Below are 24872 nucleotides of genomic sequence, written 5' to 3'. Positions count from 1 at the left end.
CCAAAGGGATTTGAGTGTGTAAAATGTAAAATAGTCTATATGAGTGGTCACTGCTTTAGACTTTTTGATATAGTAACGTACAGGGTTCTCTCTTCAGAGTCAGGACAATCCCAGTCTCCATCTCAATCGAGTTTCCTATAGAAGCTTAAATGTTAGGTTGTAAAAGCAGAAGTGACGCTACCTGTAACCCAGAGATTGCTGTGGGATATGGCGAGAGTGCTGTTGAGCCCAGGTTCCTTCCAAGCAGGGGGGTCATGGGGGTGCTACTGGTTGTGTGGGTGGCTCGCCAGTAGGCCTCAAGGTACTCTCCCAGGTGTTCACATGCATCCTCCAGCTGATTCTCATCTAGTATAACATCGAACATTTCCTGCAGATAAAAAGAAAATCCATTTTATTTATACTTCAAATGTTAGGCCATGAAACCTGAAATTCTACTTCATGCAGATAATATTGTTTCTAACGTCCAACAGCAAATATCAAATTTGAGGGGATATATCAGCAGTTCCGAAAGTTAAAGTCAAGTGAAGAATGGCACAGTTGACCATGTACAAATTTGGACAATGACATAAAAATGGGAATGCTCATTAGATATCTGGATCTTTCATTATTTAGGGGGAAAAAAAAGATGAGGTACATAAAGAAGAGTTCTGAGTAGAATATAGTGAAAACACATATGTGTTTACATCTTTATCCATATATTCCTATAGATACTTACTGAATATTTACTTACTTCAGAATATGAGAGAAGCAAGTTAATGGCACTGAAAGAGGAGTTCTAAAAATGTTTCAGTAACAAATGTATCACAGGAATAAACATTTCATCTCGCAAATTAACTATGTTGGAGGAAATAACATTTACTTGGGTAATTTTATTTTTTAACATTTATTTACTTTTTGGCTGCACTGGGTCCTAGTTTTGGCCTGCGGGATCTTTTTTTGAGTGCACAAACTCTAGTTGTGGTGCGTGGGCTCACTAGTTGCCACATGCTGCCTTAATTGCTCCGTAACATGTGGGATCTTAGTTGCCCAACCAGGGATCGAACTCACATCCCCTGCACTGCAAGGCAGATTCTTAAGTACTAGTCCACCAGGGAAGTCCCTACTTGGGAATTTTTAGGATGTTTGTGAAATGGTGTAATCTCTCTCATGATAAAACAACACAAAAGGTAAAGGATTAATAATAGAAAACCACAGCATAGTCTTTCTGCTACAAGAGGATCATTGTGTGAAATAGTTAAACAGGAATAAGAGCAAGGAATAACTGATTGCAGTGGTGGTGGTTAGGGAGTCGGGGAGGGGTCACACAAGACGTGGCTGGTGTCCATGTTTCTGTCACTAAGGACGTGGTCCAATGCCTGTTCTATAATCTGGAAGTTGTTCTTCTGCCCCACAGGAGTAGAGTGGCCCTTCTGTCACTGCAGTGTGGTTGGGAACACAGAGAGAATATAACCGGGACACCGATCCTCTGAAGGGTCAGGCTCATAAAGATAAAAGCCATTACACAGGTAAGTGAGAGTACACCCTTGACTTTCTGCAGCTGAATCCATACCTTGCCTGCTGCACCACTTCCACTGCCCCAACTTGCTTTTACAAGCTCGTTTTAGCCAAAGAAGGAGCTTCCAGGACTGGATTAAATCAGGGTTACTGCCACCCGGAGCTTCCAGGACTGGATTAAATCAGGGTTACTGCCACCAGCACTGGATGTGCAGGTGGATGGTCAGTTTACAGCCACTGGATGGCCCTGGGTTGGTGGGGGGTCAGCTGACTCACTCTCATCAATGTGAGGGCTCCCTGAAGCAGAAGTCACCATGGAAACAATCTCTCTCCCAACATTTACTCTTTGAATGTTTTCATCACATCAATCTTTACTGAACATTTTGACCCTAATTTGCAAGGCAGTGAGAAGTATTTAGCAACTAGGAAAGAATAAGGTGACTTCAGTCTAAGCCAACTGGTGTTTGAGAAGACAGCCAGCTGAAAGTCATGTAGAAACCTTTCCCCCACAAGAATGCTTATTAGTGGATTTCAGATGGGTTTTTGCATATTTTATTCATTCATAAGATATTTACTTGATACCTATTCTGTGCTAGGCATTGTGAGTATACTGTGGCAAAGAAAACATACTTCACCCCTATGCTCAAGAAGCATTCACTCTGGGTAAGAGACAGGTATTAAAATCCATAATAGTCTATGCCACACTGGGACTTTAATTCAGAACAACAGAGACTAAGCCACTGAATGTTCAGAACTGCAGCTTAAAGTTATGGATATAGAAGGAGGTGCAGAGAGATATGTGAAAGTCAAATTTATGAGGGAGGGGAAATTATGAGTAAGTCAAAGAATTCTATCTGTAGAGAGAAGAGAATAAAACAAAGAGGAGCAAAAGACATAGTGGAAGAGACCACACAGTCCATGAGAGAATGAGAAAACACCAGGTCCACAGTGTCGGTTAACATATATCCTTGTAATTAATCCTCTTCCCACTATCGCAAATCAAGAGGGTATCTGTCTCTTGAAATCAAAAGCTCCCTCCCCTCATTAACCTAAACCATCAATGGTTACAAATGTAGACTCTGAGAAATGTCCCTAATGCTCTGATATACACATTGCATTCTCTGATGGCCTTGCAATGCTAACTTGAATGGAACAAGATCAGCCCCATCGCAGAGGGCGTGCACACACTTAGACGAGACAGGAAGAAGAAAGAGGAAACTGGCCGGCACAAAGGACCATTCTGTCAGCCACTCCAGGCTAAAATTGGCTACAAATTCCAGACTCTATTTCATCTGGAGTCTGCTGTTTATATAGTGTTATTTATGTTCACTGTATAATTCAATTACATAAATCTCATTCTATAATATGGGATCTCAACAACGTGTAGTCTCATGTACACACTGCTATATTTAAAATAAATAACCACCAAGGTCCTACTATATAGCACAGGGAACTGTGCTCAATGTTATGTGGCAGTCTAGATGGGAGGGAAGTTTGGGGGAGAATGGATATATATATACCTATGGCCAAGTCACTTTTCTGTCTGTTTGAAATTATCACAACATTGTTAATTGGCTATACTCCAATATAAAATAAAAAGCTTTAAAAATACAAAAAAAATTAAAAAATGTACAAAGCAAAACAAAAACAAACAAAAAACCTCCAAAAATCAAAGGGTAGTCTCAGTAACTCTTGCCTGGAAAATCCCATGGACAGAGGAGCCTGGTAGGCTGCAGTCCATGGGGTCGCTAAGAGTCGAACACGACTGAGCGACTTCACTTTCACTTTTCACTTTCATGCATCGGAGAAGGGAATGGCAATCCACTCCAGTGTTCTTGCCTGGAGAATCCCAGGCACGAGGGAGCCTGGTGGGCTGCCGTCTATGGGATCACACAGAGTCAGAAACGACTGAAGCGACTTAGCAGCAGCAGCAGCAGTCTCAACAAGTCATTTTCTTGTTTTCATAAAGTCTCAAGTTAATGAACCATCCAGAGACACTTGGATTAGGGGTTCTAATTATCACAGCCAGGACTGCAAAGCCCAGAGAGGGCAAAATGTGGTAAGGAGCACCCATTGCAAAGCATTATTTGAATGAGATTTCTATCTTCCTGGCTATTCCACACGTTATTAATACATTGTCATGGCTGCAGACAGAATTAAACATACACTTAATTACAAGTAGTTTAATAAAGTGCTTTCCTTTGCCAATGGATAGAATTTGTATGCATCAGCACATGGCTGTTTGCTAAAGTCTCACTCATTTCTAGGAAACTAAGCTTTTGCACTGCTAAAAAGACAGCTATACGATGGAAGATGATTTGAAATTGCTTTTAGGCTTTCAAAAGCACAGAGCAAAGCAAATTTCAGCTTTTGAATGAATACTGACATATGCAGTTTATTTCCAACTAAGAGGAATCTCACAGCCTTGGTATCTATGACAATTTTTCAACTGTTTAGGAAATAACACAGCTGATTAGACCAGAGTGTTACAAAATGAGGATAAGGCAGGAAAAAAAATTTTTTTAATTATACAAAGAGAAATTCAAAGAAAAGCAGACGAATGAATTATGCAAACGAGCTCTGGCAATGTTTCATAAGTTTAAAGGTTCAAGTGCAGTTAGCTCTTCACTGTGTAATATGTGAGGCCTCCGGTATGGGATATGGATGCAGAGAGCTATCTAATCAGAAGAGGGTGTGGGTAATAGGACAGTTACAGGCAGTGAGGGGTTACCCACTCAGTGACACCATGCCCTTGAGACTGCTGGAGATAGGGGTAACGCTGAGCTGTTTTCAAAGTACCAGCACGGCACGCGCCTCTGACATTCTGTGATGAGATATTTTCTTCAGCTGAGCTGGGCAGAAATAATGTGGCTGCCAAAGTAAATAAGGAGTGAACAGAAAAGTCAAAACAAATCACCAGAAAACCAGGCAGAGGAGGTCCCTTTTCTGGATAACCTCTTTCAGAAAAATGAAAAAACTGAAGCCTGAGAAATAATGAGTGAAAAACATGCCTCTAGCTTATCCAGTGGTCCAGAAATCAAAAATGGCAGGAAATAAAGGGAGAAAGATTGAAGCTGAATATAATAGGAATGAAGAAAGTCTGCAATAGCTTTTTTAAAAAAATTTAAGTATGTAAAGATCTGTCTAGTTCTTCATTCACGGAGTATCACATACTTGCCCAAGGAAGGTATCTGAATTAGAGCAACCTGAATTAGAGCAAGCCGTCCTGGTTTGCCTGGGACTGAGTACCTCCCAGAAGTACTTTGAGTGTGCAGATCTGCAAATCTGCAAAACTGGGGAGAATTGGAAGGTAGGTCATGCTGGTCTTCAGAAAAGATGGAGTACTTTTCAGTTACTACACTGACGATTGGAACAGGTTCCATTTCTTTCTTTTATAATACATTCTCCTGGGTGGGAGGATATAGAGAGGGAATGGGCAAGTCTTTATGACTGTGAAATACATACTTTCTAGCAAAGAGGGAGAATCTCATTAAAACAAAAATTTCTAACATGTTTTATGGAGAGGGCAATGGCACCCCACTCCAGTACTCTTGCCTGGAAAATCCCATGGACAGAGGAGCCTGGTAGGCTGCAGTCCATGGGGTCGCTAAGAGTCGGACACGACTGAGCGACTTCACTTTCACTTTTCCCTTTCATGCACTGGAGAAGGAAATGGCAACCCACTCCAGTGTTCTTGCCTGGAGAATCACAGGGACGGAGGAGCCTGGTGGGCTGCCGTCTATGGGGTCACACAGAGTCGGACACGACTGAAGTGACTTAGCAGCAGCAGCAGCTGCAACATGTTTTATCTAGGAGTTGTTATTAAATGTTTTAAAATAAAAAGTTTATAAAACTTAGAAATGAATGCTTCAGTTGAATCCTAACTTTTTTTTTAAATTGGTACAGTACTAAGTAGCCAGGGGATTAAATATATATAAACTCTCCCAGGGTATATGCACTGCTTTCACTGATTTGTTGTGTAGAGATAGAACCTCACATGGGGCATCTTTCCTAGTTCTAAGTGGAAAAAAGAAATAATAGGGGTGAGCATAGTTTTGCCTCTTTATTACTGGAACACCGAGATCTATAATTCGCCACCATGTAAAAAAACGACTGGCAAGCACTATTTAGTGAAATGAAATGGCTGAATGGCAGATAGGCAATGCTAATTGAGAGTCCCTTGGACTGCAAGGAGATCCAACCAGTCCATTCTGAAGGAGATCAGCCCTGGGATTTCTTTGGAAGGAATGATGCTAAAGCTGAAACTCCAGTACTTTGGCCACCTCATGCGAAGAGTTGACTCATTGGAAAAGGCTCTGATGCTGGGAGGGATTGGGGGCAGGAGGAGAAGGGGACGACAGAGGATGAGATGGCTGGATAGCATCACTGACTCGATGGACGTGAGTCTCAGTGAACTCCAGGAGTTGGTGATGGACAGGGAGGCCTGGCGTGCTGTGATTCATGGGGTCGCAAAGAGTCGGACACGACTGAGCGACTGAACTGAACTGAACTGACTGAATTATAAAATAACCAGCCAATGTTTCTTTCATGTCAGAATTGCATTCTTTATATTATTAAAGCTTTGAATTCCTGAGTACTCAACTCACTGGTCAACTAGTGATAGGAAACTCTAAGTTAAAGGGATTTTGAAAGATTTAGGAGTACTTTGGGGGATAAAGGAAAGCCTACCAATATCATGTGGCTCTAGCAGTTAATTTCAGGCACAGTTTCCACTTTAATGAGCCAAAAGGGAAAGACAATCATAATTCCTGCCACTGACCTGTGGGGAAAGCATGAAGGTGAAGAATATGGTGACTGTGATACCTTCCAGTTCCTCTCTTTTAATGATCTACGACTTTCATTCTGAACCCAAGCACATTTTCCTCACCACACCCATCCATACTGTTCATTCTTTTTTTTTAAAAAATAGATGGCTCTGCTTTTTATTTATTTATGTATTGGCTGTGCTGCCCAGCTTCAGTTCAGTTCAGTTCAGCCACTCAGTCGTGTCTGACTCTTTGTGACCCCATGGACTGCAGCACGTCAGGCCTCCCTGTTCATCACCAACTCCTGGAACTTGCTCAAACTCATGTCCATTGAGTCCGTGATGCCATCCAACCATCTCATCCTCTGTCGTCCCCTTCTCCTCCCACCTTCAATCCTTCTCAACATCAGGGTCTTTTCAAATGAGTCACTTCTTTGTATCAAGTGGCCAAATTATTGGAGTATCAGCTTCAGCATCAGTCTTTCCAATGAATATTCAGGACTGATTTCCTTTAGGATTGACTGGTTTGATCTTCTTGCAGTCCAAGGGATTCTCAAGAGTCTTCTCCAACACCACAGTTCAAAAGCATCAATTCTTTGGCACTCAGCTTTCTTTACAGTCCAACTCTCACATCCAAACATGACTACTGGAAAAACTGTAGCTTTGACTAGATGGACCTTTGTTGGCAAAGTAATGTCTCTGCTTTTTAATATGCTGTCTAGGTTGGTCATAACTTTTCTTTTAAGGAGAAAGGGTCTTTTAATCTCATGGCTGCAGTCACTGTCTGCAGTGATTCTGGAGCCCAAGAAAATAAATTCTCTCACTGTTTCCATTGTTTCCCCATCTATTTGCCTTGAAGTGATGGGACCAGATGCCATGATGTTAGTTTTTTGAATGCTGAGTTTTAAGCCAACTTTTTCACTCTCCTCTTTCACTTTCATCAAGAGGCTCTTCAGTTCTTCTTCGCTTCTGCCATAAGGGTAGTGTCATCTGCGTATCTGAGGTTACTGATACAGGATCCCAGTTCCCTGACAAGGGATTAGATTCAATGCCACAACTGGGAAAAACTCTAACTCCTAACAACTGGACTGCCAAGGAACTCCGTCCTGTTCACTTTTTTCTTTTTCAAATTTATTTATTTTTATTAGAGGATGATTGCTTTACAATATTGGGTTGGTGTCTGAAATATATCAACATGAATCAATCATAGGTATACAATATACAGCCCTTCCCTCTTGAGACTCCCTCCCACCCCCCACCCCCCACCCTGTCCATTCTTAATCTTCAAAGGTTTTAACAACATTTATCAGTGCTACTGTCTGCAGAAGAGGCACCTGGTGTTTTTGTTGAGTCCATATTAACCCAATACTTTAAATCAAAGTACTGAAGGGAAACCATTCAATATCACGGTAATTCAAGTCTATGCCCTGACCAGTAATGCTGAAGAAGCTGGTTGAATGGTTCTATGAAGACCTACAAGACCTTCTAGAACTAACACCCAAAAAAGATATCCTTTTCATTATAGGGGACTGGAATGTAAAAGTAGGAAGTCAAGAGACACCTGGAGTAACAGGCAAATTTGGCCTTGGAGTACAGAATGAAGCATGGCAAAGGCTAATAGAGTTTTGCCAAGAGAATGCACTGGTCATAGCAAACACCCTCTTCCAACAACACAAGAGAAGACTCTACACGTGGACATCACGAGATGGTCAACACTGAAATCAGATTGGTTATAATTTTTGCAGCCAAAGATGGAGAAGCTCTATACAGTCAGCAAAAACAAGACCGAGAGCGGACTGTGGCTCAGATCATGAACTCCTTATTGCTAAATTCAGACTTAAATTGAAGAAAGTAGGGAAAACCACTAGACCATTCAGGTATGACCTAAATCAAATCCCTTATGACTATACACTGGAAGTCAGAAATAGATTTAAGGGACTAGATCTGATAGAGTGCCTGATGAACTATGGATGGACACTGTACAGGAGACAGGAATCAAGACCATCCCCATGGAAAAGAAATGCAAAAAAAGCAAAATGGCTGTCTGCGGAGGCCTTACAAATAGCTGTGTAAAGAAGGGAAGCGAAAAGCAAAGGAGAAAAGGAAAGATATAGCCATTTGAATGCAGAGTCCCAAAGAATAGCAAGGAGAGATAAGAAAGCCTTCCTCAGTGATCAATGCAAAGAAATAGAGGAAAACAATAGGATCTGAAACACTAGAGATCTCTTCAAGAAAATTAGAGATACTAAGGGAACATTTCAGGCAAAGATGGGCACAGTAAAGGACAGAAATGGTAGGGACCTAACAGAGGCAGAAGATCTTAAGAAGAGGTGGCAAGAATACACAGAAGAACTGTACAAAAAAGATCTTCATGACCCAGATAATCACGATGGTGTGATCACTCACCTAGAGCCAGACATCCTGGAATGTGAAGTCAAGTGGGCCTTAGAAAGCGTCACTACAAACGAAGCTAGTGGAGGTGATGGAATTCGAATTGAGCTATTTCAAATCCTGAAAGATGATGCTGTGAAAGTGCTGCACTCACTATGTCAGCAAATTTGGAAAACTTAGCAGTGGCCACAGGACTGGAAAAGGTCAGTTTTCATTCCAATCCCAAAGAAAGGCAATGCCAAAGAATGCTCAAACTACTGCACAATTGCACTCATCTCACACACTAGTAAAGTAATGCTTAAAATTCTCCAAGCCAGGCTTCAGCAATACGTGAAGGCAGAGGAACCAGAGATCAAATTGCCAACATCCGCTGGATCATGGAAAAATCAAGAGAGTTCCAGAAAAACATCTATTTCTGCTTTATTGACCATGCCAAAGCCTTTGACTGTGTGGATCACAATAAACTGGAAAATTCTGAAAGAGATGGGAATACCAGACCACCTGACCTGCCTCTTGAGAAAACTGTATGCAGGTCAGGAAGCAACAGTTAGAACTGGACATGGAACAACAGACTGATTCCAAATAGGAAAAGGAGTACGTCAAAGCTGTATATTGTCACCCTGCTTATTTAGCTTCTATGCAGAGTACATCATGAGAAATGCTGGGCTGGAGGAAGCACAAGCTGGAATCAAGATTGCCAGGAGAAATATCAATAACCTCAGATATGCAGATGACACCACCCTTATGGCAGAAAGTGAAGAGGAACTAAAGAGCCTCTTGATGAAAGTGAAAGAGGAGAGTGAAAAAGTTGGCTTAATGCTTAACATTCAGAAAACTACGATCATGGCATCCAGTCCCATCACTTCATGACAGATAGATTGGAAACATGGAAACAGTGGCAGACTTTATTTTTCAGGGCTCCAAAATCACTAGTCACTGGTGACTGCAGCCATGAAATTAAAAGACACTTATTCTTTGGAAGGAAAGTTATGACCAATCTAGACAGCATATTGAAAAGCAGAGACATTACTTTGCCAACAAAGGTCTGTCTAGTCAAGACTATGATTTTTCCAGTGGTCAGGTATGGATGTTAGAGTTGGACTGTAAAGAAAGCTGAGCACCGAAGAATTGATGCTTTTGAACTGTGGTGTTGTAGAAGACTCTTGAGAGTCCCTTGGACTGCAAGGAGATCCAACCAGTTCATCCTAAAGGAGATCAGTCCTGGGTGTTCACTGGAAGGACTGATGCTGAAGCTGAAACTCCAAACTTTGGCCGCCTGATGTGAAGAGCTGACTCATTTGAAAAGACCCTGATGCTGGGAAAGATTGAGGGCAGGAGGAGAGGGGATGACAGAGGATGAGATGGTTGGATGGCATCACCGACTCGCTGGACATGGGTTTGGTGAACTCTGGGAGTTGGTGATCGACAGGGAGGCCTGGCGTGCTGCAGTTCATGCAGTCGGAAAGAGTCGGACACGACTGAGCGACTAAACTGAACTGAACTGAAGGGAGTGAACTGTCCCTAACTGGGTATATCTAAGTTGGGTGACTGAAATTCCTGCAACAAGAGTAGTCCCTTTGGGACTGAGAGAAACTAGATCCTGTGTGGCCTTGTTTCATGAAGGAAACATCTGAAATTGATTAGTCACTTTTTCAAACGTCATGTTGTGAATTACTTTCTGTACTTGTACAGAATCCAGAGGCTCTGTACTAGTCAATGCACCTTCAGGGCTGGCACTTCAGGTAGGAGAATCCACGTGATTCTAAGTAATTTAAATAAAATTACTCGAACAGGGTGGTGTGATAGCAATACTACTGTCATAGGATCCTGGGTACTAACATTCACTTCAGAGGTCCTGTGTTTAATAGAGTAAATCTGAGTCCATTCAGCAATGGAAAATAAAGGGTAAGAGACGAGAACGACCATGGCTACTGTAATGTTGGAGGTTTGCAAGTCTCTGTGGAGGAGACGTGCTTCCCTCTTGCAGAGAGAGTGATGATTGTCATTTTACACGTACAGAAAAATTACAGAGCTCAAAGAGCCAGGGTCAGCTTTTGGTAACACAAGCCAGCTTGTAGCTAAACAGGATTAAAGGATTATATTTCATTTATATATTCAATTGTCTGCCTATCTGCTTTTCTCACCATGCATTATGTAACCGAATACCATAGTACTGAGGCAACTTGAACTTTGCACTTCTTAAATGTACTATTTCAACTTCTCTGAAAAGGAAAAGGGTATCTGGTGCAAGCAAAATGAAATCCAGCACTATAGTGTATAACCCAAATGGAAATTCAGGCTGGTCATATAAAAACACACATATGAAACAGGCTTGTGGGTCCTCGTCTCTCAAGACCCTTTTCTGTCTGCATCGTGCCTTTTCTTCTGTGAATCTAGAGGAAGCAATTGAACACTCACATTCAATTACACTATGTGTGGCTACTTTCCTGCTCCCAAGGCAGAGCTGAGTAGTTTTGTAAAGACCACATGGTCCACAAAGCCTAAAATATTTACTCCTTGGCACTTTACTCGAAATGTTTGCTGATCCCATTCTTAGAAGAAGCCTCACTCATGAAACCCATGATTCTCTCTGCAGGAATATATATATATATATATATATATATATATATATATATATTCATAATGATATATATATATCATTATATAATCATTATCTAATGCTGGAATCAAGATTGCCAGGAGAAATATCAATAACCTCAGATATGCAGATGACACCACCCTTATGGCAGAAAGTGAAGAGGAACTAAAAAGCCTCTTGATGAAGGTGAAAGAGGAGAGTGAAAAAGTTGGCTTAAAACTCAACATTCAGAAAACGAAGATCATGGCATCTGGTCCCATCACTTCATGGGAAATAGATGGGGAAACAGTGGAAACAGTGTCAGACTTTATTTTTGGGGGCTCCAAAATCACTACAGATGGTGACTGCAGCCATGAAATTAAAAGACCCTTACTCCTTGGAAGAAAAGTTATGACCAACCTAGATAGCATATTGAAAAGCAGAGACATTCCTTTGCCAACAAAGATCCATCTAGTCAAGGCTATGGTTTTTCCAGTGGTCATGTATGGATCTGAGAGTTGGACTGTGAAGAAAGCTGAGCGCCAAAGAATTGATGCTTTTGAACTGTGGTGTTGGAGAAGACTCTTGAGAGTCCCTTGGACTGCAAGGAGATCCAACCAGTCCATTCTGAAGGAGATCAGCCCTGGGATTTCTCTGGAAGGAATGATGCTAAAGCTGAAACTCCAGTAATTTGGCCACCTCATGTGAAGAGTTGACTCATTAGAAAAGACTCTGATGCTGGGAGGGGTTGGAGGCAGGAGGAGAAGGGGACAACAGAGGATGAGATGGCTGGATGGCATCACTGACTCGATGGACGTGAGTCTGGGTGAACTCCGGGAGTTGGTGATGGACAGGGAGGCCTGGCATGCTGCGATTCATGGGGTCGCAAAGAGTCGGACATGACTGAGCCACTGAACTGAACTGAACTGATATCATATATAGTAACCTATCTGTTGCCATTCAGTCTCTAAAGTCTGTCGGATGAGAAGACAGAGATCTTATGCTGACTTGGCAAAGATATATGACCTCTGGAAAGTCAGTTCATCTCTCTTGGTCTCAGTTCTCTCATTTGCTAAATGATCAGTCTTTCCCTAGAATTGTTCCATGAAACACTATATCGACAGGATGCTCTGTGGAAAAATGGTTCTATAGCCAAAATTTAGGAGAAGCAATGTACACTATCCTAATGGAGCTATAAAATATCTATTAGCATATTAAAGCTTTTGCAGTAAAGAGAATAGTCTGTTTGTTTACATAAATGTTGTCTCAAACACTTTTGGTACCAAAATGCTTTCTACCTATTGAATTGCATACTGGGAAGAACACACGCCAGGAAATACTACACCAGGTGCTTTTCAAGGTCCCTTTTTTCTTCAATAGTCCCTGAGTTCATTTTTCTCGGTACAGAGAGTTAATCTTTTCAATACTTTTTTAGACTTCCCTTTCTAAGGACTGCTGCCTGTAATTTCTTAGCCATGCGAGACTCAGCTAGTGCAATTTGCTGACTTTTCAGATTGGAGATGCAGTGGCCAATTAAGGAAGTTGCAAATTCTCCTAGAGGAACTAAAATGACGCAGTCATCAGCCATCTTTGGATGACAATGATAATTACGGTCTTGAAGTAGGGGAAATGCAGATACATTTTGAGATTACTACTAGTTTTTATAATCTGAAGATTTTCTCAAAAATTCCAAAATGAATATACAGATTCTTCTTAGTATTATCAATGCTATTCAAACAATACCAAATGAACATGTTTAACAATGTGAATACAGAGTTTATACAGAATATTAAATACAAAGTAACCTTGCTTATCCAGACTACTTGTTTAAGATTCCAGGTTATCAAACCAGTTATACAAAACAAGAAAGTGTTTATCCTGCTGACATAACAACAGGGCAAAGCTGCCTTCCCAGTGCATCAGGATGTTGGAGATTCCTGACATGAGGACACAGAGTAAGGCCACTCACAGTACCATCTGCATTGAAGTCCACTATCTTCTCTTGGTTCCAATTATTTCAGATGTAATATGTTGTACTCAAACACAACTACTCAACTACCAACCCTCTCAGCAGCTAAAATATATCAACATTAATAAGACAAGTTATTTTTCTCTAGTAATTATTAGAGATAAATGTTAATAAACACATTCTGTAAAAAGATCAAATTCATAAGGAACAAGTTTAGTTCATCTGAAATGCATCTCAAGGAATCACATACTGAGACTTCTTATAACATCATTAACCAAAACTTGTATAGATATTCCTCTAAACCAGTGTTAGTCAACAGGGAGTGATGGCTTTCCCTATGTATGAAGATATTTTCAGTTGCCACAACTCAATAGTTGTTACTGGCCAGGGATGATGCTAAACATCCTACAATGCACAGGACAGGTCCCTATAACAAAAAATTATCCAACACACAACGTGGAGCAACCCTGATCTAAATTGTTCTTTCTTTTTTTTAGACTTTAAACTTTTTATTTTGTATTGGGGTATAGCCAATTAATAATATTGTGATTGTTGTTGTTCAGTTGCTCAGTTGTGTCCAATCCTTTGCGACCCATGGACTGCAGCATGCCAGGCTTCCCTGTCCTTCACCATCTCTCAAAGCTTGCTCAAACTCATGTCCATTGAGTTGGTGATGCCATCCAACCATCTCATCCTCTGTCAACCCTTTCTCCTCCTGCCTTCAATCTTTCCCAGCATCAAGGTCTTTTCCAATGAGTCGGGTCTTTCCATCAGGTGGCCAAAGTATTGGAGCTTCAGCATCAGTCCTTCTGATGAATATTCAGGATTGATTTCCTTTAGGATTTACTGGTTTGATCTCCTTGAGTCCAAGGGACTCTCAAGAGTCTTCTCCAAGACTCTTGTTATGATAGTTTCAGGTAAACAGCAAAGGGACTTAGTCATACATACACATGTATCTGGAGAAGGCAATGGCAAGCCACTCCAGTACTCTTGCCTAGAAAATCCCATGGATGGAGGAGCCTGGTAGGCTGCAGTCCATGGGGTCGCTACTAGTCGGATGCGACTGAGAGACTTCACTTACACTTTTCACTTTCACGCAATGGAGAAGGAAATGGCAACCCACTCCAGTGTTCTTGCCTGGAGAATCCAAGGGATGGAGGAGCCTGGTGGGCTGCCGTCTATGGGGTCGCACAGAGTCGGACATGACTGAAGCGACTTAGCAGCAGCAGCAGCATACATGTATCCATTCTTCCTCAAAACCCCTTCCCATCCAGGCTGGCACATAACATTGAGTAGAGTTCCATGTGCTATACAATAGGTCCTTGTTGTTTATCCATTTTGAATATAGCAGTGTGTACACTTGCAGATGACACCACGCTTATGGCAGAAAGTGAAGAGGAACTAAAAAGCCTCTTGATGAAAGTGAAAGAAGAGAGTGGAAAAAGTTGGCTTAAAGCTCAACATTCAGAAAACTAAGATCATGGCATTTGGTCCCATCAGTTCATGACAAATAGATGGGGAAACAGTGGCTGACTTTATTTTTCTGGGCTCCAAAATCACTGCAGATGGTGACTGTAGCCATGAAATTAGAAGACCCTTACTCCTTGGAAGGAAAGTTATGACCAACCTAGATAGCATATTCAAAAGCAGAGACATTACTTTGCCAACAAAGGGCCATCTAGTCAAGGCTTTGATTTTTCCAGTGGTCCTGTATGGATGTGAGAGTTGGACTGTGAAGAAAGATTAGCACCGAAGAATTGATGCTTTTGAACTGTGGTGTTGGAGAAGACTCTTGAGAGTCCCTTGGACTGCAAGGAGATCCAACCAGTCCATTCTGAAGGAGATCAGCCCTGGGATTTCTTTGGAAGGAGTGATGCTAAAGCTGAAACTCCAGTACTTTGGTCACCTCATGGGAAGAGTTGACTCATTGGAAAAGACTCTGATGCTGGGAGGGATTGGGGGCAGGAGGAGAAGGGGACGACAGAGGATGAGATGGCTGGATGGAACCACTGACTCAATGGCCATGAGTTTGAGTGAACTCCGGGAGTTGGTGATGGACAGAGAGGCCTGGCGTGCTGCAATTCATGGGGTTGCAAAGAGTCGGACACAAATGAGCGACTGAACTGAACTGAACTGAGTGTATATGAACTACTCTTTTAATCTAAAAAAGATCTATGAAGTAATATCTGCAAGGATATTCATGACCTCACAGATTGTTTGCCAACTGCTGACTCAACCAACTGGAATCTTATTAGACTACATGCTTCTTGAAGGCAGGAATGTGTCTTTGTCTCCTTAGCATCTAGCAAGGTAACAGGTCTAATGCTTAAATAATGGCATTTAGTTCTCACCAAGAGGGTTGATTTTAGGTGATGAGAAATGAAATATTTCCTACTGCATCAGTAAAAAGGATGTCACAGTCATCAGCAATTGCAGCCCTCCAATGTGAGCTGGTGAGCCTTAAAGCCACTTTAGGAAGGAAAAGAATACCAGTCACAGACTGCAGCCACTCCCCACAGTGAGCCCCAGGGGAGCTCAAAATGTAAAAAAACGCAGCATACTTGCCCCAGTTAGCTGAGATGCACATGAAAGGAATGATTTCAGTGAGCCCAGACTCTTGCACCTTCCCATTCATATAAAAGTGCTAAATTCCTTAACTTGAGATATCTTTTTTTTTTTTCATTAACAATAATCTTTTGACATTAAGACTACCTACCCTTTGTTGCAAAACTTCTGTTTAACCTGGCTCCTCTCTCACCTCCTCAGAGCGGTTCTCTCAGGATTACTTGAGATGCTGTCTCTTGGGCTTATAGTCCTAAAAATTCCCACGGAATAAAATGTAATCCTCAACTTTTAGGTTGTAAATATTTTTTAAGTCGACAGTGAGCTACACAGAATTGAGATGAATAAATCTTTGAATTTGTTTGATTTAACCTTATAGAGGCATGGATACCATGTCCTCAGAGGTGCACACGTGTTGTTCTCTGAAACATCTTAACGATGTTTTGAAACAACAGGCATGTTACTTGATTTGACATATCTTCTGTTTAATTTTATACTCTTCTCTTCCCTGGGCTCTACAACCCTCATGATCTCCATAACATGTCTATGCTGATCACATCCAAACTCTAGGTAGAATGAGAGTGTCAAAGTAGGGAAGGGATGTCAGAGGCCACAGCCTTTGGTCTTCACCAGATGAGATTCCTTCCACAACACCTGACATCAGGTCCCAGGTCCCACTCCACTCCCACCCCTACCTCCAACTGAATGCAACTAGAGACAAGCTCTCTACTTAGACAGCCATTATGGAACGCCTTCCTCCTTTTGGGTAAGTCTGATTGCTGTACCAAATGAAATCAGACAGGCCCAACTGCTCTCAAGTCCACCCAGATCTGCTCCTCAAACTCAACAGAGATTAGCCACACATCTGGAACCTCCTGGAAGCAGTGCCGCTCTCACAGTGTGAACTCAGACATGGTCAATGAGATCTGCGATGTTTAATTGGCATCTTTCCTTTGGTACTTTTCCCTCTTTAATTTCCACCATTCAAGCAGATGGCAGGGTCTGTGCTTCCTTGTCTGCTGAGAGAAGGGGTGTTTGTTACAGGAAATTGACTGCTCTCCATTTCCCCTTCTGGATTTTGTGTCCTTAAAGCCTAAACTGGATGGAAACATTCTGTGCTAACTGCCTCTGGAAACAAATGAAGGTGGGGACGCTTTTAGATGCAACAAAAGCAAAGAGCATGTTCCTTTAATAGCAATGAGGGGGTGGGCGGGGCAGAGGAAGATACTGACAGAGAAGGGGGCTCTCCTGCCAGTGCCCCAGAGAGGAGGGGCTATGTGTCTCCCTGCCTTGCCAAAGACCCTTTGTTCCCAATAAGGAAGGTCTGATGCAACACAACATCCATTCTTTTTCTTTTTTAAGATATTTATTTGGCTGCACTGCGTCTTAGTTGCGAAATGCAGGATCTTTAGTTGAGGCATAGAAACTTTTAGTTAAGTCATGTGGGATCTAGCTCCCTGACAAGGGATTGAACCTCGGCCACCTGCATCGCAAGCTCAGAAGCTTAGCCACTGGACCACCATGTAAGTCCCACAGCACCCATTTTTAAGGACCTTGTGGATTTGGTCAATGAATTGGTTCTCTGAATTCGAGCTCCTCCCCTCACTCTCTCAACTTTCTTGCCAACCCCACCCTTACCATTTGGGGGTCCTTGTTCTGCTCTTGGTTAGGGTAAAGGCAGCTGCAAGCGTGGTTAAGCATCCTGCCTGCCCAAGTGGGCTAGGGGTCAAAGTGGAAAATGTGCTGTTTCTCACACAGTGAACTTGGGGGCCAGAAATGCATCCACACGACACAGCTATGTGTCCAGTGGAGTGGTACAGTGGACAGAGCTTTGGAGTCAGACATATCCAGGGTTGAGTCTTGGGGCTCACTTATTTTTTTATTTATATTGGAGCACAACTAATTGTTACTTCCAATAAATTTCTTAATGGGGACTTAGCTTTCTCCTGGAGAAACTAAGAATAGTGTTATTTACTCTGGTGTCACAGAGGTGTATGCCCCCATTCCCCTGGAGTGAGGACCTGCTGTGATGAGAGCAGTCAGCAGATAGCCTTGCGTTGCTGTGCCTTCAGGATCCACCAGGTATTCAAGCAAGGCCATGCTCTCCCTAGGCTGCTCCTAGACACTGCCTGAGTATGGCGACTAGAGCCAGAACATTCCTGCCCAAAATGAGGATCCTCTGCTGCTACTGCTGCTAAGTTGCTTCAGTCGTGTCTGACTCTTCGTGACCCCATGGACTGCAGCCTACCAGGCTCCTCTGCCCATGGGATTTTCCAGGCAAGAGTACTGGAGTGGGGTGCCATTGCCTTCTCCGGAGGATCCTCTAGTACTCTGGGAATCCCCAGCTCCTAGGGGGAGACTTTCTCAAGGTCTGAAGGTCTTCCTCTCCACTTTTTCCTTCCTTCTTTCCTTTCTCTGAGTCAGAACTGCATCAGATCTGGAGGCTCTCCTTCCAGTTCTGCTTCTGTTTCCCTCCACCCTTTTTTTTTCTCATAGGCATTTGTTGTTGTTGTTCAGTTGCTCTGTCATGTCCAAATCTTTGCAACTGCATGGACTGCAGCACACCAGGCTGCCCTGTCCTTCACTATCTCTCTGAGTTTGTTCAAACTCATGTCCATTGAGTTGGTGAGCCTATCTCATCCTCTGTCGCTCCCTTCTCCTCCTGCTCTCAATCTTTCCCAGCATCAGGGTCTTGTCCAGAGAGTTGGCTCTTCACATCAGGTGGCCAAAGTATTGGAGTTTCAGCTTCAGCATCAGTCCCAATGAATGTTCAGGACTGACTTTCTTTAGGATTGACTGGCTTGATCTCCTTGCAGTCCAAGGGACTCTCAAGAGCCTTCTCCAGAACCACAATTCAAAAGCATCAATTCTTTGGCGCTCAGCCTTCTTTATGGTCCAACTCTCACATCTGTACCTGACTACTGGAAAAACCATAGCTTTGACTATATGGACCTTTGTGGTTCATAGTGAAAGTGATGTCTCTGCTTTTTAATACACTGTCTAGGTTCATCATAGCTTTCCTTCCAAAGAGCATCTTTTAATTTTCTGGCTACAGTCACTGTCTATTTCTGCTTTATTGACTATGCCAAAGCCTTTGACTGTGTGGATCACAATAAACTGTGGAAAATTCTGAAAGAGATGGGAGTACCAGACCACCTGACCTGCCTCTTGAGAAATTGTATGCAGGTCAGGAAGCAACAGTGAGAACTGGACATGGAACAACAGACTGGTTCCAAATAGGAAAAGGAGTACGTCAAAGCTGTGTATTGTCACCCTGCTTATTTAACTTCTATGCAGAGTACATCATGAGAAACACTGGGCTGGAGGAAGCACAAGCTGGAATCAAGATTGCCGGGAGAAATATCAATAACCTCAGATATGCAGATGACACCACCCTTATGGCAGAAAGTGAAGAGGAACTAAAGAGCCTCTTGATGAAAGTGAAAGAGGAGAGTGAAAAAGTTGGCTTAAAACTCAACATTCAGAAAACAAAGATCATGGCATCCGGTCCCATCACTTCATGGCAAATAGATGGGGAAACAGTGGAAACAGTGTCAGACTTTATTTTTTGGGGCCCCCAAATCACTGCAGATCGTGATTGCAGCCATGAAATTAAAAGACGCTTACTCCCTGGAAGGAAAGTTATGACCAACCTAGATAGCATATCAAAAAGCAGAGACATTGTTTTGTCAACAAAGGTCCGTCTAGTAAAGGCTATGATTTTTCCAGTGGTCATGTATGGATGTGAGAGTTGGACTATAAAGAAAGCTGAGTGCCAAAGAATTGATGCTTTTGAACTGTGGTGTTGGAGAAGACTCTTGAGAGTCCCTTGGACTGCAACGAGATCCAACCAGTCCATCCTAAAGGAGATCAGTCCTGAATATTCATTGGAAGGACCGATGCTAAAGCTGAAACTCCAATACTTTGGCCACCTGATGTGAAGAGCTGACTCATTTGAAAAGACCCTGATGTTGGGAAAGCCTGAGGGCAGGAGGAGAAGGGGATGACAGAGGATGAGATGGTTGGATGGCATCACCGACTCAATAGTCATGGGTTTGGCTGGACTTCGGGAGTTGGTGATGGACCGGGAGGCCTGGTGTGCTGTGGTTCATGGGGTTGCAAAGAGTCGGGCATGACTGAGTGACTGAACTAAACTGAACTGAACTGTCTGCAGTGGCTTTATAGCCCAAGAAGATAAAATCTGCCACTGTTTTCATTTTTTTCTCTTCTATTTGCCATGAAGTGATGGGACCAGATGCCATGATCTTAGTTTTTTGAATGTTGATGTTTAAGCCAGGTTCTTCACTCTCATAGGCATTTTCCCTAATAAATCTGTACTTTGAATTCACTTAAGTGTCTGCTTCTCAGAAAACCCAACTGATATAACTACCCCTAGAAAACTGTTCTAAAAATTTAAAACAATAGCATAGTTCCTGTCTTTTGGTAGCTGCTCAGTTCAAGGTTAGCTTCCTCCAAGTGGGATGCATTACAGGGTCAGGGACTGAGTAACACACTTCTATATCTGCTCAGTACTTTAAGCATGGATTCCATGTATAAGTGAACTTCAGTAGTCAGCAATGTGGAGTTAGACTTCTTAATATAGCATTCCAGACTCTGACCTATCAAGATTATCTGCAGGCAGGTAACCATGTTTGGGTGTGTGAACAGGTGGCTTGGATTGTGAGGGAAGGAAATTGGCTTGGGTGCTAGGAAGACCTAAATCTAATCTTAATTTGCTATGTACCTTAGGAAAATCACTTAACCTCTCTGTCTTCAGTTGACTCAACTATATAATGGGGATAATACTGCTTAGTTTACTAACTGTGAGGGTTAGAGGTAATCTAGGTAAGGCATCTAGCACAGTGTCTGGCCCATTAGATGCTTGTCTAATGTGTTGCCTGTATATCCTGATTCTTACCCTGTAGTCTTAGTGCCTACATCATTTCATTCATTCAATATTTATTGTAGGTCTACTATGATAGGAACTTGAGACATAACAGTGAAACTGACAGGCACAGATCCTCACAGAGTCTGACAGGTTGGCACATCATAGTACAAAGTACATCCAGTAATTATAACAGAAACATTTAGATGCTGCTTATTATGTGCTAGGTACTGTTCTAAGAGCTGTACTATACATTCACTCATTGAACCTTTATATCAATCCAACCATATATCTGCTCAAGATGAGATAACTAGGGATGTGATAGATTTGAACCCAGGCAGTCAGCTTCAGAGTCTATATTTTTAACAGCTACATTGTTGCTTCTCTCAACATCTGAATTAGATTTTATGGCTCCACAGAGCAGGAATGATCCTTATACAAGTATATAACAAAACTCAGTGAATTCAATTAGTAGACAAACAGTTATTTCCTTAGAGAAACAGTTATTTCCTTTACAGAAATAGTAAGTCAGCCGAGCAGGTGTAGACACTCCTGACCCACATGACAGTTACCATCCCCCAACCTCCCACTTCCTCACTATTTGCTCAGCTTTGAACTCAGCAGCTGTTCTCTGGCAGTGGCCTTAGAAGAAAAATTGTTATAATACCGTTTTTCACCTTACTTAGCCTTGACCTTTTCATCTGCAGTAACCACAGGGCTCTTCTGGTTCTAATAAATTCTCAATTTTCAGTGTCATCATCTTTTATGCCTATCAGAACTTTCTGGCAGAAAAGTTAAAGTCAAATCGGTGTGTTTTATTTGTTGTTTTCTTTTCATAAAAGCATCCACATGACTGCATTAAGTAGTTTGCTGAGTGTCTGCAAGGCAGTCAAGGTGGCAGTAAGGACATTGGACCCCGGACACGAAGTTCATTTCTTATTATGTGGCAGACAATAACCAAGCTTTGGATGCCTGGGTAGCCAAAGTGACAGCAGCAGTTTGTTCCAAGAAATCCTTTAGGTTTATGACAACATACCATTCTCATGACCATTCTAGAATAAAAATGACAATGCTAATATGATAAAAACCCACCAGCCTCTTCTAACTAGTCAAGAATGATTAAGACAAAAAAAAAATGATTGTACTTACAGGGGGGCACTGTGCAAGTTTATCAGCTGCTACCAGTTGAACATTTAAGTGTTTACTTTGAGACTTTCCTCTCGATTTAATCAACCGCTGTAAAACCTGATAGAAGAAAACATGAATCTGAGATACTATCAGTGAGTTGAAAGAAAACCAAATAAATCAAGACTTTTTTTTCAGAGTCTGTTTAACCCTGAGTATTTAACAGGGAGGAAACACAAAATGACAAGTTTTGTATACATATAAACTCTCTAGTGACATCATTCAGTTACATTGGCTTTCAGTTATAGTGGATTTGATATGTCCATCCTATTCTTGCTACATGTGAGGTCTTGGTGGGTTCTTAAGTCCCCTTCCTAGATTTTATCCAGAGATTTCAAAAAGAGCCCTGCAAAAGTGGAGGCACTGATCTGTACCAGATCATTTATGTCCAAATTCAGTTGAGCAGCATTTTGGTTCACTATCTTGATGTCTGATCAATATCAGAGTCACTTATATATTTGACTCTTTATGTCATTGATAATTATTAAGGCATTCCAGTCTAATCTGACATTAATAGGACAATTTCATTTTCAAAATCTAGGCAAAACATTTGCACTGGTATATTGCTACCTATAAACCAGTGATATACCTATGTCTTTTGGGGCACTGCTGTAATGGCATTTTTCTATATACTCCTCTTTCCCTTAATTATTTTTTAGCTGAAATAGGATGGTTCCTTGCAAATAGTACTAATCTATGAGGCTCTATGATACCACAGCACACATATCCACGAGGGGACCCGTTCCTGCACTTATGGACTCACTGGCGATTGGGGCCAGAGGGTTGAACTCTGTTCCGCTGCAGTGAAGGGTGCTTGACTCCCCTTCAGTTCTGGGTCAGCGACTCTAAGTGGTCAAAGCCATTTCACTCCATTCTAATGATTGCCCAAAGGTCCTGGCTTGGTCAGGACTCCAAGCTCACCCTGCACAGAACCAGTGCCTGGAGAGATGGAAGGCTGAGGAGGTCAGGAGGGTTGGGAAGGGCACATGCTTCCCCTGGGAGAGGAGACTACTGGTCCAGTTTAAAGTTGAATACGCATTTAAGCAAGAAAATGAACTCTTGGAGCCACTGCAAAGAAACTGATTGTTAAGGTACTACCTCCCAAGGGTATCTATTTCATATTCACTTTTTAAAATTAAAAAACATCCAAGTCAAAAGGGACCAATTTAAAAATAAATAAATAAATGGATATATAAAAGTTTGTAAGGGAAAAAAGGGACCGATTTGAGGCTGTCTCACTTTTATTTTTATCTCCCCCATTGGCATAAAGATACATGGCAGATACTCCATTGTGCTTCATCATAGAATAATTATATTCCTTGAAGGATTCTCCAGGCCAGAATACTGGAGTGGCTAGCCTTTCCCTTCTCCAGGGGATCTTCCCAACCCAGGGATCAAATCCAGGTCTCCTGCATTGCAGGCAGATTCTTTACCAGCTGAGCCACTGGGGAAGCCCAAGAACACTGGAGTGGGTAGCCTATCCCTTCTCTAGTAGATCTTCCCGACAACCAAACCGGGGTCTCCTGCATTGCAGGTGGATTCTTTACCAACTGAGCTATCAGGGAAGCCCTGAAGAACCCAACCTAAGCATAAATGCACGGATCTATAAAGTTTCCACGAGAGATGTTATACAGTAATGTTTGGCTTTAGATTTATGGTAAATATTTGTGTACTTCTTGAACTATTTTCTCTCTCAACTGGGAAGATAATATAGGTGATATAAGAATCAATTTTACCTAAGAGATTTACCAAGATAGCACCTAAAATCTCTGAAAAGCCAGACTTAACTTTTCATCATCTTTCCTGCTTTGTTTTGTTTTTCTTTTTTGCTTTTTTATTATATTCTTGCATAACTGCCTGGTTTGGGAACCACACAGACAGTGAGTTTCTTGAAGGAATAAATTATTCTTTATATGCTATCTCAAAACTTCAAGAATCTGTACAGAACAGGTGAATCAAAAACAGTATTCATTAAAAGGGTCTTAAAAAGACATTTTCCTTGCCACAAGCAAAAATGCACAGAGTGAAGAGTGTTTCAAAAGAAATTGACCTTCTAAATCTTAAGACAGAAATGAGCTAATTACCTTTGGAGATGAGACTTTTACATGAACAATAATTGGTGCTAAGGAGGTCTTTATAAGTTGTGCTGGGTGATTGATGGTGTCTGCATCAAGAACAACCAGTTGCAAAGATCTTGCCAACTCAAAGATTCTTTCAATTTCACTTTGTACTTCCGCTAAAAGAAGAGAAATAACAAATAACAGGTCATGGTATTTTTATTAATTAGTTCCTATATTTAAAAAATAGTACCTCTTTCAGATATGTTAGTCTACATTGCAAAACCGAATATTTTGAATTTTCATAGTTCTATCTAACTTAAGATCTTTTCCAAAGAGAGACGGGTTTTAAATTTTACCCAAAACCAAACAGTTGGTGGAAAAAACTGAGATGGTGCACTGGATTTGCTTCTTACACTCACTCTAATATTTAGCTATTTACATAGCTATGTTGTTTTGATTGTGATTTTGTTCTAAAGAACTTTTATTTTAGCTCTAGAAGCTGAAACCACATTTTAGGAAGCAACCAAAATACAGGTGCAGAGCAACATCACATGGAAAACAAACGGCACTGAAATACGTCTACCAATCAACAGTTTGCAGGTTAATGTTTATGGAAATGTTTTTATAAAGTCTTGCGGCTCATCTGTTCTGACTGATATGCACATTTTTGTATCCTTGTTAAATGTTCTGGACCTACTCTTACAATTAGCATACTGCTAAGTCTTCCCAGGGACGGGGGAGCCTGGTGGGCTGCCGTCTATGGGGTCACACAGAGTCGGACATGACTGAAGTGACTTAGCATAGCATAGCAAGTCTTCATTAAGTGCTAGGGCCAGTGGACTTATTCTATGGCATAATTATCTTCAGGATTAAAAAAATACAACTTAATACCAATTATATTAAAGTGTCACAATGCATTTCGATGCAGATCTACTGGGCCAGGTTTAATAGCCAACTGACCTGAATTTGTGCATGAATCTGGT

General features: G+C 41.7%; 1 protein-coding gene across 5 annotated transcripts in view; it reads right to left on the bottom strand.

The window, feature by feature from the left end:
* The window catches only part of CACNB4 (calcium voltage-gated channel auxiliary subunit beta 4), a 276509-nt gene that overhangs the window by 5479 nt on the left and 246158 nt on the right, over nucleotides 1-24872 (bottom strand). For all 5 annotated transcript variants that reach the window (XM_027560709.1, XM_027560713.1, XM_027560720.1 and 2 more), the window contains 3 exons: nucleotides 23914-24065; nucleotides 21794-21889; nucleotides 182-367 (listed from right to left, as the gene is read on the bottom strand). In XM_027560709.1, the coding sequence (XP_027416510.1) occupies nucleotides 182-367; nucleotides 21794-21889; nucleotides 23914-24065 (434 nt within the window). The remainder of the gene's footprint in view (nucleotides 1-181; nucleotides 368-21793; nucleotides 21890-23913; nucleotides 24066-24872) is intronic.

This window comes from Bos indicus x Bos taurus, chromosome 2, assembly GCF_003369695.1.
Source record: "Bos indicus x Bos taurus breed Angus x Brahman F1 hybrid chromosome 2, Bos_hybrid_MaternalHap_v2.0, whole genome shotgun sequence".
Lineage (NCBI taxonomy): Eukaryota > Metazoa > Chordata > Mammalia > Artiodactyla > Bovidae > Bos > Bos indicus x Bos taurus.
The sequence above is the reverse complement of the archived record's forward strand: the minus strand, read 5'-3'. Positions and strand labels throughout refer to the sequence as shown.